Below are 13,328 nucleotides of genomic sequence, written 5' to 3'. Positions count from 1 at the left end.
TCATAAAAAGAAATAAAACTGAGCTTTAACACACGCCCCTGCATTATATTTTATGGGCTTACCAAGGTTCCAGACTGGTAAGCTCATAAACGTTAGGGACCCTATGGGCTCAGGAGAAAAAAATGCAACAAAATTCACATTAAGAAAAAAATTATCCAGGAGTGACACAAACTTTCAATAGGCAGTATGTTAAAAGTAGAAAATATAAACTGCATAAATTAATATGAATTCAAAATAAATTGTTGTTTTTTCTCAAGGACAACTTAACCCAATACGACTGCAAAAATTTTAACATGGTTATGCACTAATTTTCCAGGAAAATTTCCCTCTGGAATTACTATTTTATTAATTCAGAGAAATAGGATAGATTTTCTCTTAGGTCAGGCAGTAGAGTGGGTCATCTACCAATCTGGAGGTTAGGGGATGAATCTCTGTCTCCTCCAGCCCATGTGTCGAAGTATCCTTGGGTATGTTACTAAACTGAGTTGTATTTAAGTGAATATAATCTGTATTTGCCAAACATTAAATCCTTAACAAAGTTGCAACTCTTTGATCCATGAGATATGGGTTAAATAAACATATAAATTACTTGCTGAATATCTGTTTTTCCCTTTCCTCTGTCTGACAATATAGTTTGCTAAAAGGGTGCCACAGAGAGAAAGCAGGTCTGTATAGTAATGATGTAACAAAAAGCGGGTGAGGGACACTTGCTAGCGTGTGTTGGCTACAGACCAGAGAGGCTTAAGGGCTTGTTTGTGTGCGTCGGGGGGTGGGGTGGGGGGTTACATAATCATCAAGGCTTGTGCAGCATCCTTGCATTGCTAATGCGGCTTCCCTGGTCACAAGCCTGCTTTAAGCACAAGGATAACAATAAGTGAGACGAACAGACAGACAGACAGAGTGAGAAATGGGGAGCTGTAAGCTGCCTTGCCCTGCATCGAGCATCACTGCGTTCAGTCACAAAAAATCACTTCATCAGTCTGCTATGCACCGATGCAGACATGAGACCTCCCGCTTACAGCCAGGACCACTCTCAACACAACCTGAACTGCAGGACAATGGTGCTGTGTTACTTCCTTCATCTCTCTTTCACTCACAGAGAGCCCTGAGGACACAAGCTGCGTCTGCGCAGTGAATATACTTGCCCAATTGGGGTGCTTTTTATACTATGCAATACATATTTGTGTGGTTTTCATTACTGGTTATTTTCATTACTGAATCATTGTCTTTAAATTATATAAAAAATATAATAGACATTAGCCATATTATTAGGATGTCATTAAAATCTGTTTTTAAAGATAATATCATCTGTGACAGGAGCAAGTATAAATAATGTGTAATTAAATAAAATGTCAAAGTAATTACAAAAACACGTTTGGGACTGAGAAATTCACATGTACCCCACTCGATTCATTAAAAAGTGTTGAAATGAAGATGTTGCAGTGTGCTTGTGTCACACATGGAAGATTAAAGCACATATTTAGTTGATCTGAGCTAAGGTAACTTCTTGTCTCATTTTTTGGCTAACATTTCAGCTGTCCCAGGTTGTAATAAGTAGCTGCTGTTTGTGAAGAGAGGCCTTCGTTAGTTAGAAAAGTGATTCATAAGCACTAATCCTGATAATAAGTCAGCTAAAGTGGTTATAAACTGGAAACCGAACTCAGTGTTTAAACACTCTAAGAAATAAAACACACATAGTGTTTTTGTGACATTTTGCTTGTTTCTGAACTTAAACTGACATGAACATTAAAAAATAGGAGGTATGATTACTGAACTCAGTAATGCAACAATTAAATACAACATCAAAAATCGTTCACAGTATTTACATTCACACATAATCTGAAGCGCTTTCCCTTGTTCACCAAAACTTTCATCTAAACTCTATTTGGATACATTAAACCAAATCAATATTTGTATTTCTTCAGTAATTGAACCAGTGATGACGGCAATACCTATGATTCATCATTAAGTGACATGATGATTGTCATTTTCATATTAGTTTGGACGAGATGGCCTAAATTACTTTACAAAGTGATGTGCATACTGCCAAAGCAAACGGACACACTGTTGACAGGGTGATGTTTCTGTTACCCCCCAAAAGGTCATATTGAGAAGATGGATCTATGAAAGAGAACTGGATACTGCATTACAAAGTTAGCCCCACATTAAGTCAGATGGAAGCTGCTCAGTGGCTCAATGCCCTGTTGATCGACAAACAGGATAAAATACAATAGCATACAGCTTTTCTTCAGTTTAGAGGAACAAAGTGTAAGTCGCCTGACTTACTGAGTATGTCACACAAACTAAACTGTTTTTCTGATGAATGGTTGTGCCACAGCATCCTACTAGCTATCCAGTCACCCCTGGTCCTAACTGCTTACTTTTCAACATTTCACTGTATTTTTCTAACCAAAGTACTTTTGGCACATAAGCCAAATCAAAAGTGGTTCAAAAAAGAGTAATTCTAACAGTAATTTTAAAACAGTAAATTTATTTTAAAAAAAAATTACTATTGAAATAGATTAAATAGATTTTCTATTAAAGCTCAGTTGCAAACAGTTTTTCTATTCCTGAATGTCTGTCAGTATAAGTGGATATCCCGAATGTGGTCCACACAGTGCACAAAAGGCCCACCTTCCATTTCTAAGAAGGAGCCAATCAAAAAAGGCAAGGGGAAGGGAAGAGTTGTGGGGCAGCACCCAAGCTTTGGTTATTTTGAACTCTGAATCATCCAAAGCTACCTTACTAGAATCCAAGAATAAAAATATTGAGGTAGAAATAAGCATTACAGATCAAGCATTATGATCAAACACAGGATTTACATCACAACTTCACTGTGTAAACACATACCAAGGAGGACTGTGCAGTATTTAAAATACATATATTGTTTTGGACTTTTTCACTTAACTTATTTTGGAGTTTTTGTTGTTACACGTGTGCCATATTCTTAGAAAGGCAGTTGAAGAGACCATTCACAGTACAGTAAAAGGTAGTCTCCCAATAGCACAGGTAGCACTAGTGCGTAGCAGCATCTATGTGTGAGATGCAGTTGTGTTGACTTGGTATTCAGACAGTGACTGCAGGCAAAACAACAAGCAAGGATGCTATTCTTAGTCTAGCACAGCATCATCCTAGAGCAGTACCACATGTCGGATACATACTCACAAACAGAAAGTATTACATATTCACAGCAGAATCAATTTTCATTATTTAAAAGCACACTAATGTGATTTATCACATTTAGCCTCAGTTAAATATCCTTTCAAGAAAACGTCCATATTTTCATATCTCTGATTGTGTAACGTCAAACTTACTGTATGTGCCATTTCACCAACTACCAACTTTATCACCATGGAAACGCATCAGTCAAGTGGCACATGGGTGAGTAGGTTATAATGGGCAGCAGCATTAGCATTAAACATGGTGAGAAGGGGGAAGAAAAAAAATAAGATGTTTTAGTTGCTTTGTATTTTCCAAACAAACGGTTTTAACAATTATTTTAATATTACTTAACAGTTCATTTTAGCCTCTTTCAGCTCATTGTTCTGATTTATCGTTTTGGTTTAATCTTCTCATGTTTGAATTACGGAAGAGTATTAGGGCCACTGGAAAAAAAAAAAGAAGAAGAATTCTGACTTTAATCTCAGAATTCTGACTTTTTTCTCAGAATTCTGACTTTACTCTCAGAATTGTGACTTTTTTCTCAGAGTTCTGAGATTAAAGTCAGAATTCTGACTTTTTTCTCAGAATTCTGACTTTATTCTCAGAATTCTGAGATTAAAGTCAGAATTCTGAGAAAAAAGTCAGAATTCTGAGATTAAAGTCAGAATTCTTTTTTTTTCCAGTGGCCCTAATCCTCTTCCGTATTGAATGTTCTCCCTGTGTCTGCGTGGGTTCTCTCTGGGTACTTCAGGTTCCTCTCACAGTCCAAAGACATGAAATTAGCGGGGTTAGATCAATTGGTGATTCTAAATTGCCCATGAGTGCGAATGGTCTCTCTGTGTTAGCCCTGCAACCGACTGGCCACCTATCCACGGTGTATCCTGGGAACTGACCTCACAGCCCATTGTTCAATCAGTGGGCTAGTTTCAGTCATTGTACAAATGTACTGTTTATAAGGTTGGGGAAACCTGCAGTCAGAGACATTACTCCCACTGAAAACGCTACATCCAGATGAACAGAATCAACCTTTTGGGATTTACTTACCTGGATGATTGAGCATGCATCAAGACGATTTAATGCTGGTGATTGTATAATTAATGTTGCTACCAGAGTATTGGTGAAGAGAGAGGACATCAAAGAAGCTGAGTTTTCAATTGTACCAGAGGGCTTTGATGGTCTCTGATGTTTTGTCTGACTTTAAAGTTCTTCCATCAAAAAATCTCTGCCCTTATATTCAGCCCTCTGTCAGATCACAAGGTGGTCTTGATTAGTTGGAGATCAAACAGTGCCATGAATGAGGTTACTTTCTGAAACCTCTCAGCAACAAGTACTGTGATGTAGACCCTACAGCAACTCCAGTCTCAAAGACTACAACATTGCAAGAAGGCCATTACAACTTGTTCTTCTAATTGCTTCTAATGCTTCAAATATTAAGTCTGAAATAACAATCTGCAATGTTTCTGATCATCAAATAATTATTTAAGCATTTTTTGTGAGTGTGTTCCTCTTAAAGTTTTGAGTTACAGCCCAAAATATATTTTTTTAAGTTACAGGGGCCTTGACCTTTGACCAGAAAATTCCCTCTATTTGTGATAACTAGACAGACGAACAGACAGCCAGGTAAGAAAATACTTCCAGCCATGGATGTTGCGACCACAAACATATAAAACCAAACTTCTAAAATTGCTTCTGCACTGTAAAATGTAATATTGTGTTTAATTAAAAATATTAAATAGGCTGAACTCAATTTTTATCAATTTGTTATTAGAACTCAATTTAAATAAGTTACCAGTACTTTTTATGCAAAAACGCTGATAAGCTCCATTTATTTGAGTTGTCTTAACTTAGAAAAACTAAGTAAGCTGGAAGTTTTGCTTCTCAGTGCGGAAGGATGAAAGATGTGGTTTGAAAATGCCAAGTGACTACCGTCCTCCTCCCTCTCGGATCAGTCCGCATGTTCACGGTGCATTTTTTATGGAATATGTTGAGCAAACCTGGAGAAGCGTCAGCTCAAGATATTATTGTTGTCATTGCTGTGGATCTTTACCTGATACACTGACTTGGTGAGTAAATGTTTACTCTCATTCAAACTGATTTTGTGGCTTCTCTTAGTTTAGCACCAGGTTTAAAATCTTGCTAGCTAGTTAGTGTTAGCCTAGCGTTGCTGCTGCCGCTGGGCTCATGTTACTTAAAAATTAACACCACAGCCTTAAAAACCTTACATAAAACTATGTGGTGAAATTTTCTGTTGATTGTTTGAAATAAATAAGTGAGATAAGAGACCAGACAAAATTCTTCGGGAGGTGCAGCCGTTAGGGGTGGGGTAGGTGTGGGATGTGGGGAGTGGATAACAGAGCTCTCCGAAAATGTGGAAGCACTTTTGCAAATATGTGATATTTTGATAAATTAAGTAGATATTTGAGCATTACACAGCTACACTGTCGCCTGAAAATATCTTAAAAGGTTATTTTGTGACCCAGGAAGGGTAGTCTGGGGAAAAGGAGGATCGCATTTGTCGGCCACGGTTGTCGGAGCCTGTGCGTACTTGTAAGCGCGGCAATGGCGGAGGAGCGCTGCTGAAAAACTTATTACTTTTTCTGGGTCACAAAATAAACTTTTAAGATATTTTCAGGCGAGAATGTAGCTGTGTAAATTTCAAATATCTGCTCGATTTATCAAGACATCACATATTTGCAAAAATGCTCCAACGTTTTCGGAGACGTCTATTTTTTTTTTTCATGCTTTGTGGCAGCTTTAGAACATCTGTGGCATCTATTAATGTCAAATCTAGCCTTTATTTAACAACATAAGCAAACTCTATGTTACAATGATTGCACAGCCATTAAGGATCAAATCAGTTTCTGAAAAATGTTCTGTTTTTTCTCCCTCTGCTTGCTTCTTACTGTCTTTGAGGCTCCGGACCAGCACTCCTGTTGTTGGACAGAAAGACATCAACTCAGTGGTATTTTGGTTTTCCAATATATTAGCAACTGTCAGTGGCATTTATATTAATCAGGCTGAACTTTAATCATACTTTAGATCAGCCTGTTTTACTTATTGTTTTATTTGTGCTTTGGTTTGGGGAAGTTGTTTCTTTACTGATCTTTTCCTGTCTTCTGTTATTAGACTTGAGATATGACTGCACTATGCTGTTGCTGGTGACCACAGTTAATTCTACAAGACATGCTGTGTAAGTAAACAAACAACAACAGTTTGGTCTGCATTTCTTGAAAGATCACATCCCCCAAACTTAGTTTAGAGGGTCTACACTGTATATAGTGAAGTCTGCAAGTTTTCTAACAGCAAAATCTGTTTTGTGCCCAAAATCATTTTGCACATCATTAGAATGAAAGTTATTGGCCATGTTTGCATAGCCCTTTTTAAAATGATCCTTTCATGACATTATTGTATGCTGGGTGGTGGTCAGGGCTATCCAGACTGACAATTGGGACATTGAATGTCACCTCTCCGGTGGGGAGGGAGCCTGAGATCGTCTAAATTGGAGTCTGTTCTATACCAAATGCAGAAAAAAATGTTTTAAGAAAGCAATTAAGTTCATGTTCCAAAAAATATGATTGTTTGCTTGCAGGACACCAGGAGAGATGAGTCCTCCGTCACAGATGGTGTGGTCAGTGAAGATGGTCGCCTGCAGGTTCAAGCTCATTGCATCTCCAACCCACATCCACTGCCACTGTACTTAAGGGAACGTCTTGATGCATTCTCAATCATCCAGGAAAGTAAATCTCCAAAAGTTGAATCTATTCATCTGGACGTAGCGTTTTGTGGGAGAAACGTTTCGTCACTCATCCAAGTGACTTCTTCAGTCTCAGCTGACTGCAGGTTTCCCAAACCTTATAAACAGTACATTTGCATAATGACTGAAACCAGCCCACTGAAGGAACAATGGGCTGTGAGGTCAGTTCCTTAATCATAATTATGCAAATTCCATGACCATTGATCAACAATCACTGACCAAAACCCACTGATCAAAGAACACTGATCAATGGCCATGAGTACCATTTACAGAGAGTTGGGGAATGGCTGCAATCACAGCGTTGTAAGATGGCGAAAGATGTACCCTTAGGCCCCCTCCTCGATTCAGAGATGGTCTTTCCCTTTTCACGTAAATGGCCTCCTTGACTCCGCGCTCAAACCAGCGTTCTTCCCTGTCCAGGATGTGTACATCCTCATCATTGAAAGAGTGTCCACTGGCCTGTAGGTGTAAATAAACTGCAGAGTCCTGGCCTGATGAGGTAGCTCTTCTGTGTTGTGCCATCCGCTTCGCTAGAGGTTGTTTGGTTTCCCCGATGTATAAATCCTGGCAATCCTCCTGGCACTTAACAGCGTACACTATGTTACTCTGTTTGTGTCGGGGACCCGATCCTTGGGTGGACCAGTTTTTTGGCGCAGCGTGTTTTGGGGTTTAAAAGCCACAGAAACCCGGTGTTTAGAAAAAATGCATCTCAACTGTTCCGATACTCCTGACACATATGGGATCACTACAGGTTTTCGCCTGGGCAGCGGTTGTCCTTGTCCTTCTCTCCTCTGTAAATGGTACTCATGGCCATTGATCAGTGTTCTTTGATCAGTGGGTTTTGGTCAGTGATTGTTGATCAATGGTCATGGGAATTTGCATAATTATGATTAAGGAACTGACCTCACAGCCCATTGTTCCTTCAGTGGGCTGGTTTCAGTCATTATGCAAATGTACTGTTTATAAGGTTTGGGGAAACCTGCAGTCAGCTGAGACTGAAGAAGTCACTTGGATGAGTGACGAAACGTTTCTCCCACAAAACGCTACGTCCAGATGAATAGATTCAACTTTTGGAGATGTACTTAAGGGAAGTTAAAGACTTTCTTCTGCACCTACATTTGGATCACCTCGATCCATGACAGTCATTCAGGCAGTAATGCCTGGACTGGAAACAAGCCATCCTTAAAATAATACAACATTCCAGCTCATGTGTTGGAATGGAAAACAAATGTCTTGTTTAAATTAGAGACTGCACTTGTGACAGAACAACAAATATTTTTATTTTGATTATATAAGTAATGTAAGTACAAAACAAACTTGTGGTAGGCCTAAACTTATTTTCAGAATAATTAAATCTGAGACTTTGTTTCATTGTAAGATTATAACAGTGATGGCAATATAATTGTTTGTTGTTCAGCAGAACAGTGTCCAGTATGTTGGCTGTTATACTTTGTTGTGTTTGAAAATAAAAGTTGGGCTCATTTTAACATCATTACAAAAATTGTTGTTAATTATTTTTAATCATATTCATGTTACCACAAATTGTTTTTTCATTTAGTTGAACTTAACATGTTTGTCAGTAGGTAAACAATTAGTATTGTACAGTCAGAAATATCAAGTTATTGTTAATACTGCAGACTTGCAATGTATAAGTTGTCCTAACAGTCATCTTAAGTAAGCTTTACTTAGTTTTTTTGAGCCAACGAGTTTCCATAATTTTTTTGAGTTCTGGGAACTAACAAGGCTGTACAGTGTACTCAAAATGAGTAAGTTGCCCTAACTTGGTCATCTTACGTAAACTTGATCCAATTTTTTTGAGTTCTGGGAACAAATGAGCTTGTATAGAGTACTCAAAGTAAATAAGTTGATCTAACTTAGTCATTTTTAGTTAAGCTTTACTCAATTTTTTTGAGGCAACGAGTTTCCATAATTTTTTTGAGTTCTGGGAACTAATTAGATTTTACAGTGTGGAGCAACTTTGAAAGTATTTCACAAAATCCACAAAGCTTTGCTTTGAATATATAATTGCTCAAGTAAACAATTTGTAAAGCAGAACATTTCAAAGCTGTGAAATCTCTTCTAATGGGATTTATTTATCTTCTGAGGTTTTTGTTATATATTCTTATTCTAAAAAAGTTTATTGAACATTTAATGTCTTTCATTTATTTACTTAATAAATTATTAATTTTTATCACATTTGTCACTCATACCATGTACAGAGGGTGTTTTATTTTTTTACAAATTAAAATGCCAAAGCATATAAAAACTTAAGAGCGTATTTTTCCTCCTTTGTTTTTCAGTATGGTAAACTGAATATTTGAGTTAGAAACTGTTACTCAGACAAAAATAAGTAACTTAAAAAAACTAGTTATTAAATGATTCTGCGAAGTGATATTTATGACTTTAGTTTCACTAGCAACTAGCATGGCTCCAAGGATGGTCAATGCCCCCCATGTGTCAGTTTAATATTCTAAACCCCTCTAACTTTAGTTAGCAACACTCATTATAACATGTAAGAACATCAGCTCACATAAAATTAAAAAAAAGAAAAATCTACAATGTTACTATACATACTAAGAACATTAAGTAAAGCCTGACCAAGCCAATATTACCAGCCTATATTACTTAAAGGTTGCAAACATCTTGTTGTCACTGTCACTGAATTGCTCATAACAAGAGCCTGACCACAAGAAGGCCTTGGGGTGGCACACACCACCTTAAACTAAGCAGTAATTGCCCAATCGCCACCTCCAAACCTCTCCCTACACCCAATGCGACCCCACCTATGACTCTGTGTGAAATTACTGTTATTCTGGCACTGCATGCGACCTTCAATAGAACAAGTGGCCCTGTCAGGGTTCATTTGTGGAATTGTTGTCTTTTTTTTTTATCTTTTTTTTTGCCTTTTTTTGAAAAGGTACAGTGAAGAATGACAGGAAAGAGAGAGGGAAGACATGCAGCAAAGGGCTGCAGGTCAGATTCAAACCCGGGCCGGCTGTTCTCATCCTTGTAGCATATGGCCGCCTGCTCATCCCAGTGAGCTAAACCAGCAACCAGGAATTTCTGGTGTTCTTAATGGGGTTGGGACCATCAGTTGTGTTATGCAGAAGTGAGGTTGGTACACAGCTGATGTCCTATTTCACACCTGTTAGAATTCATATTCTGGCAAGAACCAATCGGCTAAGTAAAGAGAAATGACAAAACCATCAGGCGCTACGACGAAACTGGCTCACATGGCGACCACCCCAGGAAAAGAAGATCAAGAGTCACCTCTGCTGCTGAGGATAAATTCATCCCAGTCACCAGCCTCAGAAATTGCAAGTTAACAGCACCTCAGATTAGAGGCCAGATAAATGCCACACAGTTCCAGTAGCAGACACATCTCTAAATCAACTGTTCAGAGGAGACTATGCAAATTGGGCCTTTATGGTCAAACAACTGCTAAACCACTATTAAAGAAAAGCAACAAGCAGAAGAGATTTATTTGGGCCAAGAAACACAAGGAATGGACATTAGACCAGTGGAAATCTGTGCTTTGTTCTGATGAGTCCAAATTTGAGATCTTTGGTTGCATCTGCCGTGTCTTTGTATGACACAGAAAAGGTGAACAAATGGTCTCTACATGCATTTTCATTTCAATTTCATTACAATGATGTGTATGATACAGCATAGTCTATTTTGACTTTTATTTCTGCTTTTGTGAAATAGTTATTCAGCACAAACACAGAATGAGTTAACAATTTAAAGCTGTACTACAGCCATGGAGGTTGATCAAGCCTTGAAAGCTCGTGCTACTAATTCCTACAGGTGTTCCAACTTTTCTGGATTACTTCCAACCCCTCTGTCTGTATAAAAGCAGTATTGGAACACAATGTGGTACCATAGCCTCATGAGCATCAGTTGAACAGTATTGTACTGCAGAAAGTAGTGTGTTGCTACAAAAATGGTGAAAAAAGGGAATTAACAGTGGAAGAGAGACAGACCGTCATAACACTTAAAAACGTAGGTCTTTCCCACAGATAAATTGTTAAGAAAGTCAAGGTGTGAGTGAGTACAGTTTCCTTCACCATCAAAAGGCACTCAGAAGCTCGAGCAAACTCTGATAGGAAGAGGTTTGGCAGACCCAAAGCCACAACTGAATCTGAGGACAAGTTTCTGAGAGTTAACAGCTAGCATGATAAGCTGCTCACAGAAGAACAGCTTCAAGCACAGCCTAATTGTGGTCGTAGTAAACAAGTCTCAGTTTCAAATGTGAAGAGAAGACTTCGAGCTGCAGGTTTGACAGAATGAGTTAAAGCAAGAAAGCCATTGCTAAGATGTCAGAATAAGACAAACAGGTTTGCCTGGGCCATAAAACACCGCCAATGCTTTCATTGTGCAATGAGACATTAAACTGCATAAAAACTGGAAAGATTGGGGTTTTCTAAAACTTTTGACTGGTAGCGTAGGTATATTATATTTATGATCAAATATGCTAAACTCAAATATGCTGTGTGCCAAACATGCCTGACATATAGACTTTAAATTACAAAAGAATACAACAATAAACACAACTACCTTTGTGTGACCTGTTTAATAGGTTTCTCTTGAAATTTCTGCTGTAATTTCTGTGTTTAAATAGTGACAGAATTATTTTACTAACTAAAACTGCTATACATAATTCTTACTAAGGGTTTGTAAGTTTTTATAAGCACTGTAAATGTTTGTATTTATTTAGTTAGTTAGTTAGTCAGTAAAGTTAATAACTAACTTTCCGAACTTTTACTAAGTAATTCTTGTGAATGATGGTGTAACTTTTCATACCTAAAAATACTCACCATTTCCTAGTGTTGCATATTATTATAAGTATAGTTGAGCAACTGCCAGTTTTTACACAAACCAAAAACTAATTATTTTAAGTAATTTTTTTATATATATTTGGATGTAAACGTGTATGTACTGAGTACAAAAGAGACACAATCTCGAATGAAAATACTTTTTAAGTATAATTAGGACATAACACTTCATTTTAAGCGCTAAAAATTTAAACCTAAATTCATCAAAATTACCTGGTGGGACATTCCACCATAAGTTAGAGGTTGTATCATGAAGGATGTCTAATTACCTTTTGAATTCCTGATAGCTAGAGTTTTGGGAGGGAAAATAAAGAAACGCTGAGCAAGACTCATGACACCGTGTATGTGGGGTGAGGACTTTTTAAAGGGACTCAAGAAAGATAGAAATGAAAGAGCAAAGGAAATGGAGGTTTTTTTACGCTAAAAGCGCGTTTACTGTGGGACGCACCTGCTGCTTCTCAATGGCATCCTTGCTGATGGCGGACACTTTGGGCGCCGGTGCCCTCTCGCACGTGCATCCCTCCAGCAGGTATATACCTGAGGGCCTTGCGCTCTGGTCGTTCTCGAAGTAGAAGAGCACATTCTGGTAGAGGGCGAAGTACTTCTCAGCCCAGCGGCTGTTCTCTGTGGTCTTCTTGCTCAGATAGCCGCGCTTGGTCCCCTCTTTGCGCGCAACCACTGACAGATACAGAGCGTGGCCCTCATTGTACCGCACGCTCTTCTGCATTATGTTTACACTGAGTCCTGTTCTTATTTTGATCCCAACTTCAAAGAGCAAACATATGTATCACATCACGGATCCTCGATATCGCTACCGTTATCTTTACCGGATGGATACTGAAGAGAAAGTGGTTAACATCTCATCTGCAGAAAAAGGTAATCCAGGCTTGCCATGGCATAAAAAGTTGAAGAGTGCATCACTCTTACCAGACTGTCAAATACAGGCTCCAGTGTGATCTGCCCCGTCAAGCTGAACCGTTGAAAAGCAGCACCGCTTCAACACATCTCCATGCTGCAAAGTTCGGACATGACCTAGCAAGCCAGTGTGTTTTTGTCCAGGTGGTTAAAAAAATGAGGAAAACGACGGTGTGTAGTACCGCCAACAACAGCACACAGAAATAGACTCAGTCAACAGACGGTAAAAACAGAATCACGGCGGACATCAGCGCTAATCGGCTTTGACACCAACTTAAAGAGACAGATCGCCGCAGCCCGCGAGCTGCTCTCTGAGCGCGGAGCCTCGCAGGAGTTCAATTTAGGCAGCGCAAAAACGCCCCGAGCCGGCAGAACGTGTGCACCAAAGTTTACACACCCACAGCTTTACACAGCACACGTTTCGCTGTAAAAAAAAAAAAAAAAAAAAAAAAAGAAAGAAAGAAAAGAAAAAAAGAAAAAAAAAGTCTCTGCTGAGGGCTGGTTCCCGCTTTGCTCAGGTCCAGTTTGTTGGTTCTCTGAGGTGGATAGTGATATTTTTCATGAAATCTGCCTCCTTTCGAGGTTTTCTTACATGGTATAAAATGTTTGCAGATTTGTTGACATCAGCTGACAGGTTTGTTGTTTAGAGGAAACTTGGGGAA

At 38.6% G+C, this 13,328-nt stretch overlaps 1 protein-coding gene across 1 annotated transcript in view; it reads right to left on the bottom strand.

Moving 5' to 3' along the window:
- rasgrf2a (Ras protein-specific guanine nucleotide-releasing factor 2a) overlaps positions 1 to 13,060 on the bottom strand; it is a 56,474-nt gene extending 43,414 nt beyond the window's left edge. The window contains exon 1 of the mRNA XM_039614384.1: positions 12,200 to 13,060. Within this exon, the coding sequence (XP_039470318.1) occupies positions 12,200 to 12,478 (279 nt within the window). The 5' untranslated portion in view covers positions 12,479 to 13,060. The remainder of the gene's footprint in view (positions 1 to 12,199) is intronic.
- Between the last annotated feature and the right edge of the window lie 268 nt (positions 13,061 to 13,328).

Source organism: Oreochromis aureus, linkage group 7 (assembly GCF_013358895.1).
Source record: "Oreochromis aureus strain Israel breed Guangdong linkage group 7, ZZ_aureus, whole genome shotgun sequence".
Classification (NCBI taxonomy): Eukaryota; Metazoa; Chordata; class Actinopteri; order Cichliformes; family Cichlidae; genus Oreochromis; species Oreochromis aureus.
Note: the sequence above shows the minus strand (reverse complement) of the source record. Positions and strands in the feature narration are given on the sequence as shown.